The sequence below is a fragment of the Chionomys nivalis genome, chromosome 10 (genome assembly GCF_950005125.1).
Source record: "Chionomys nivalis chromosome 10, mChiNiv1.1, whole genome shotgun sequence".
NCBI lineage: Eukaryota > Metazoa > Chordata > Mammalia > Rodentia > Cricetidae > Chionomys > Chionomys nivalis.
In genome coordinates, this window is record NC_080095.1 from 51,229,406 (window position 1) to 51,236,448 (window position 7,043).

A 7,043-nucleotide genomic window follows, 5' to 3' on the forward strand; every position below is an offset into this window, starting at 1 on the left:
TTCTGTGAAAGTGTGCGGTGAGCCACCAACCCACAGTGGAATATACTTGCTGCACACTTCTTTCGTGGGGTGGGGGTTTGAGACAGGATTTCTCTGTGTAACAGCTCTGTCCATCCTGGATCTCGCTCTGTAGATCAGGCTGGCCTCAAACTCAGAGGTCTGTCTGTCTCTGCCTCTTGAGTGATGGGATTAGAAGTGCGTGCCACCACCACCTGGCTACTTGTCATACAAACCAGCTAGTATTTCAGTATTAAAGTTATGTTGGGAAATTATAGAGATATTCCACTATCATATTTGGGCACATGCACCCACACATGTACACACATGAAATAAATAAAAAGATGTATTTATGTGTATATATGTAATTATACATCATTGAAACGAAAGTTCACCTGGTCCTCTTTATTTTTAATTGTAATAAAGTAAATATAACATAAAACATACTATCGTGACTGGGTGTGGACCAGGCAGGCCACATGACACATATAAATACACGCAAGCATAACCCTCATATATGTAAAATAAAATAAATAAATCTAAAAAAGTATATACCATTTAACCAGGCGTGGTTCATACCTATAGTCCAGGAACCCAGGAACCGGAAGCAAGAGAATTGCTACAAGTTTGAGACGAATGGGCCACATAGTGAGTTCCAGGCCAATGTGGGCTACAGTGTAAGACACTGTCTCAAAAACAAAACAGGGGCTGGAGAAATGGCTCAACGGTTAAGAGCACTGGTTGCTCTTCCAGAGGGCCTGGGTTCAGTTCTCAGCACCCACACGGCAGCTTACAACTACCTGTAGCTTCAGCTTCCTGGAAGCTGACACCTTTACACCAATGCACATAAAATAAAGTTAAAATAAATTACTGAAAAAAAAAAAAAAAAAAACCAGTTTAAGAGCTGGAAATATGCTGGGCTATAGTTCAGAGTCAGGGCGTATATTTTGCACAGTATATTACTGTTCCCCTTCCCCTGCCCCAGCATCTTTTTACATTTTATTTTATATTTTTTTCATTTATTTTACAGACCAACCACAGTTTCCCCTCCCTTCTCTCCTCTCGTTCCCTCCCTCCACCTCCAGTCTACCCCTCTCCTCAGCCATGCCTCCTCTGTTTAGAAAGGGGCAGCCTTCACTGGGAGTCAACAAAGCCTGGCGTTTCAAGTTGAGGCAGGACCATGCTCCTCCTCCTGCATCAAGACTGGGCGAGGCAACCCAGCTTGGGGAATAGGTCCCAAAAAGCCAGCTCATGCTCCAGGGACAGATCCTGATCCCACTGCTAGGAACCCCACAAACAGATCAAGCCACACAACTGTCATTCACATACAGAGGGCCTCTGTCAGTCCCATGCAGGCTCCGTAGCTGTCTGTCCAGAGTCCCTCAGCTCCCACGAGCTCAGGTTAGCTGTCTCTGTGAGTTTCCTGTCAAAATCTTGCCCCCACTGACTCATATAATACCTCCACCCTCTCTTCAACTGGACTACAGGAGCTCTGCCCAGGGCTTGGCTGTGGATCTCTGCATCTGCTTCCATCAATTACTGGATGAAGACTCTCTGATGACGATTAGGGTAGTCGCAAATCTGATTACAGGAGAACCCTCTCCACTATTGCTAGGAGTCTTAGCTGGGGGGTCATCCTTGTGGATTCCTAGGACTTTCTCTTGCACCAATTTTCTCCCTAATCCCCAAATGCACACCCCCATCAAGATATCTCTCACTACTCTCCTGCCCTGTCCCATCCCCAACCCCACCAACCCTATAATATTGCTGGTCCCCTTCCCCCAGCCCAGTACCATTTTACAAATTATGATCTTGATTGTTCTAGGAAGGTACCTGATATAAGTGGAATTACACATTATGTGTTCTCTCTCTCTCTCTCTCTCTCTCTCTCTCTCTCTCTCTCTCTCTCTCTCTCTCTCACACACACACACACACACACACACACACTTCTTAGCCCTTGAACGCCTGATCCTCTTGCCATGGTTTCCTGAGTGTTTGGGGTGACAGGCTCACGCCACCACACCTAACTGCTTGTGTGTTTTTGTGCTCTTAACCCTTGTGCTGCAGTCCATCAGAACAAGTGTCCACTCTGTCACTAGTACTCCAGAGTGTAGCCCTCTGTCAGGGGCAAGGACTTCTTCTTTCACTTTCTCTCTGGTTCCTCCAGATTTAGAATAATCCCTGGCAGGGAGCAGATGCTCAGGAGATATCTGTTCCATGAGTGCCTGGAAGGCAACCTTGTCTTTTTCTTTCTTTCTTTTTTTTTTGGGGGGGGGGAATCAGAAACTATCCACCCATCTACTGTCTGCTTTTTGTTTGCTTATTGTTTTTATCATTCCATGGTGTGCTGGAAGCTGGTAACCAGTTTCTTTCCTTTTCCTTAGGCTCTTAAACTATACGATAAAACTCTTGATGTGGTCTCAAGAAAGAGATAAATTATATTCTAACTTGCATAAGTTGGAAGTGATCAGGAGAGCCAGTAGATGTCTCAAGATAATACTTAAGTGTAGAAATGTTTACTAGCTCACTAAATCTTAAGACTTCTGCAAAGTTCCTGTCATCTCCTCCCATTCCACAGCTGAAGGCTCAAACTAGGATTCAGAATTTTGGGCCCTGACTCATCCCAAAGATGAGTAGAAGGTCCAAGATTTGAAATCAAATCTGCCCACTCTTTAAAAAACCTTTCCAGTCTGTAAAAAGTTCCCTAAGGATCTCCAGCATGTGACAGAGGTTGGGGAGAGTTGCCCTAAAAGTCAAGAAGGGGAGGAGAGATAGAAAGGAGTGGGGAGATACCCTTGTGGTTAAAGTGCTTGCTTTGTAAGGACTGCAGTTCAGAACCCCAGAGCCCACAGAAATGCCATGCAATTCCACCCTTGTAAGACAGAGGCAGGGGCGGGTAAGCTGGCAGCTTGCCTAGTCATGTTTATGAGTCTGAGTTTGATGTGAAGATTGTCTCATTGAGTAAGACGGAAGAACAATTGAGGTGATACCACAATCAACCTCAGACCTCTGTGTGCTTGTGTACCCACATGCTGCACATTTCCACATGTGTAATTCCATACACACCAACATGAATACACAGACACACACACACTCATGGAAAACGAAAAAAAGTCAAGAATATTCCATCTAGGTTCCCAGAACTACTTGATATAAAAATCTTTCCTTTTGTGTTATTTTATTTTGTTTAGCATGGGGTCTTACTGTGTAGCCCAGGCTGACCTTCAACTCTTCATCCCTGCCTCTGCCTGTTTCATAGCACAGTCTTGGTGATTCTTTCTGTTGTACTGAGGACTGAAGCCAGGACTTGTGCATTCTCTGACTGGGACAACTCTTCTAGCCTAAACACTTCTACAAAAAGCACCTTCTCAGGACACAAGGCGTGGAAAGGATGTTTCCCAGGGTTCCAAATAGATCAAAAATGAATATTTAAAAGAATAGTGGGGCCGGGCGGTGGTGGCGCACGCCTTTAATCCCAGCACTCGGGAGGCAGAGGCAGGCGGATCTCTGGGAGTTCGAGGCCAGCCTGGTCTACAGAGCTAGTTCCAGGACAGGCTCCAAAGCTACAGAGAAACCCTGTCTCGAAAAATCAAAAAAAAAAAAAAAAAAAAAAAAAAAAAAGAATAGTGGGAACTAGTAATTCCAAAATTGAAATAATCTTCGGAAAAGCAAATAACTCTTTTTTCAAAAAATATATTTCAGTATTATTAAGATATCTTCAAATAAAGCATATTCACCTAAAGTTAAAATTTAATTGAAAATTTATCATCTGTCATTTTAATGTCAAACCTGGCAACTAGTGGTGATTAGCATACTTGGGAACTATTGGAGCTTGTATTATAATATTGCTCCTCCTTAAAGCTTAAAAAATGTACCTCTTAGCCGGGCGGTGGTGGCGCACGCCTTTAATCCCAGCACTCGGGAGGCAGAGGCAGGCGGATCTCTGTGAGTTCGAGACCAGCCTGGTCTACAGAGCTAGTTCCAGGACAGGCTCCAAAACCACAGAGAAACCCTGTCTCAAAAAACCAAAAAAAAAAAAAAAAAAAAAAAAGTACCTCTTCTTTGTTTGATACAAGGTCTTCCTATGTATCCTTAGGGCCTAAAACTTGCTATTTAGAACAGGCTAACCTCAGACTCATAGAGATCCACCTGCTTCGGCCTCCCAAATGCTGAGATTAAAAATGTGTGCCTCTACACATATGGCGCACGCCTTTAATCCCAGCACTTGGGAGACAGAGACAGGTGGATCTCTGTGAGTTCGAGGCCAGCCTGGTCTACAAGAGCTAGTTCCAGGACAGGAACCAAAAGCTACGGAGAAACCCTGTCTCAAAAAAAAACAAAAAAATAAAAATTAAAAAAAAAAATGTGTGCCTCTACACATAGCTTTTTTTAAAAAAAAAATCTTTGTAAAAACTTGCTTTTATGTATATGGATGTTTTGCTTGCTTGCATGTGCAAAGAATATGTGTACTTGAGGCCAGAAGATGGTCAGTAAAGCAGTTACAGACTTTGTGAATTGCCGTGGAGGTGCTGGGAATTGAACCCAAGTCCTCAGGCAAGAAACCACTGCTTTTAACCACTGAGCCATCTGTGGGGCCCCAGCTTGCTCCTTCTTAAAGTTGTTAAACTAAGAAAAAAACGAATCAAGTCTTTGAATGTTGCATGCAACCCAGAACACTGCAGGGTTGGGCATTGGTGGAAGGGCACTGGCGGAATTCCTTTACCCCGGTCAAGCATGGGGGGCATCGGCTCTTAAGGCATATTCTCTATGCCTAGGTGACAAACACTAGAGGTGATGGCCCAGTTTCAATTGTACCCTCAGGTCACATTCCCTCACCTTGGGGTAATCTACACGGGCCACAGATGCTCTTTCTGGCCATTGGTTTCTCAATCAAGATGGTCTCATTCCTTTAGAGGTATTTTAATAATACTGAATCACAGGGAAAGGTTTTGTTTTGTTTGTTGTTGGTGGTGTGTTTATCTTTTGTTTGTTTGTTTCGGGTATTTGTGCAAATTCACTCATTTTACTACTACCTGCTCTCTCCAGGGTCCGCCTCTGCAAACCAAGGGCTGTTGATAGAAGTGCCCTTTGTAGAGTCAACAAAAGACTCTGCTACACCCCTGAGACCACTTTCCACTAGCGCCCAGGGGGTTTCCTAGACAGACATTTGCATGACTGTGACCACTTCTCCAGCGATTCTAAGGAACAAAAGGAGCCCAGAGAATTCTGCTGTTTTCAAAGCAGCTGCAGTGTTTAAGTATGTTTGGTCTGAAGATCCAGTCCTCTACCTACCTCTTGTAGCTCTTCAAGCACACACCCACACGTATGGGAGGGATCCACTCCACCCACTTCAAGCTAAGGTTAGTTTTCCCAGAACTCACAGTCTGAAATAGTGCTACAGTCTATGATTGTACACACCTTAAAGTTCTCAGCTAGAGGGCCTGAAAGAAGTCTGAACATATTAACATATTTTGTGGGTTCTACCATTAAAATTGTAGGATCAAATTTAATAAATATTTTTGGTTATGGTTGTAATTATTCAGCCACAGATAGGACTTCACTTCAGGTTCTAAAGGCAAGCACGTGCGGACAGGCCCTTGGCCACAAAGGGCCCCGTGTGACCCACATGCACGCATGCGTGGTTATATCCACGAACGACTCAGCTAAACCCTTGTGTGCCTGCGTGAGTTGTCCGTGTCATCTGCGTTGTCAGTGTGACGTAGTCACGCCAACCCTCTGTGCGCATGTGCTTGGCAGCTTTTAAAAGCTGGATGCACCATCCCCTGCCCCCCCACCGATCCTTAGGCCTGTAAGGACCCCCTCTAATAAACTCCTAAGCGGGTTTGTTGCATGTTCCGTGTTTCCTTGTTACTCGCACCAGGTAATTTCAATGGTGACATCAAACTTAACAAAAGAGTGAAACAGACAAATCGTTAGAGCTAAGTAATTGATAGACTCCAAAATCTAAACACATGGTCTATAGTGAGCTGCATGAGAATGGTCCCATAAGGCTCATGTATTTGAATTGCTCTCCCCAGTTGGTGGAATTATTTGGGAAGGACTAGTAGTTGTTGGCTTATTGGAAGGGGTGTGCCCTCTAGAACTGTGAGTCCAGTAAACTCTTTCTTCTATGAATTGCCTAGGTTATGATGTCTCTTCACAGCAATGGAAAAGTAACCAAGACATAGTATTTGGGGCATTCTCTATTTTTTTTTCCTGAGTATCACAAGAGTTTATTTAGCAAAAAGTTTCTTATGGAAATGTACATGACCCAGTTTTACAGCCCAGTCAAACAGCCCTCTAGAGAAGGATGTGAACTCCTCTGCTTAAAAGCCATTGTTTAGACTTTTCCAAGGCTTCTAACATGAGGATGCTGTTTCCTCGTATGACCACCACACTGATGTCATTCTGTTGCCCACTAGTTGCCATTTCATCAATCACATGATTCATACAGGGATCAAAGCCCCGGAATATTCCTTGTATACGTCTGCCACCATTTGACTTCAATGATAACTTCCTGTCTGTAAACTTCTTCAGTTCGGGAGGGTAGGCTTTGCTCATGGCGACTCTTCGTCAGGGTCGGCACAATGGAAAGGAGCAGGTGGCCTTCAACATTCTCTGTTTTAAAGATTTGTCAAGATTCAAATTATCTCATATTGTGCTGAGATGCGTGTGGCTCAGTAGTACTGTGTGTACTAGCACAAGAGAGCCCTGTGCATGTGTGTGCATGTGCATGCATCTGTGTACATATGTGTGCGTCTGTGTCTCTGTATGTGTGTCTGTGTGTGTGTCTGTGTATGAGAATGTGTGTGTGTTTAAACATAGTGGTTAGAGGTTTTTAGATCTGTCCTCTGTAGACATGGCCTCCGGCCCGCTTGTGACTTGGTGGGAGGCAGATTCTTGTTGAGTTACTTAGCACCTTTTTCATGTTCTGTTATGAAAATTAAATGACAAAAATAAAATAATCGTACCAAACATCTAGTATGAGCCAAACAAACAAACCAAAATACGCCATCTATTGCCAGATATGGCGCACACCTTTAATC

General features: G+C 43.9%; 1 protein-coding gene across 1 annotated transcript; it reads right to left on the minus strand.

Moving 5' to 3' along the window:
- Positions 1 to 6,297: 6,297 nt before the first annotated feature.
- LOC130882269 (small nuclear ribonucleoprotein G-like) lies at positions 6,298 to 6,558 on the minus strand. The gene has a single exon (XM_057782173.1). It carries the CDS (start codon positions 6,556 to 6,558, stop codon positions 6,298 to 6,300), a length of 261 nt encoding a protein of 86 aa, XP_057638156.1.
- Positions 6,559 to 7,043: the final 485 nt, after the last annotated feature.

Excerpts from the sequence above, each read along its gene's own strand:
- LOC130882269 (XM_057782173.1), bottom strand. The coding sequence starts at position 6,558 with ATGAGCAAAGCCTACCCTCCCGAACTGAAGAAGTTTACAGACAGGAAG.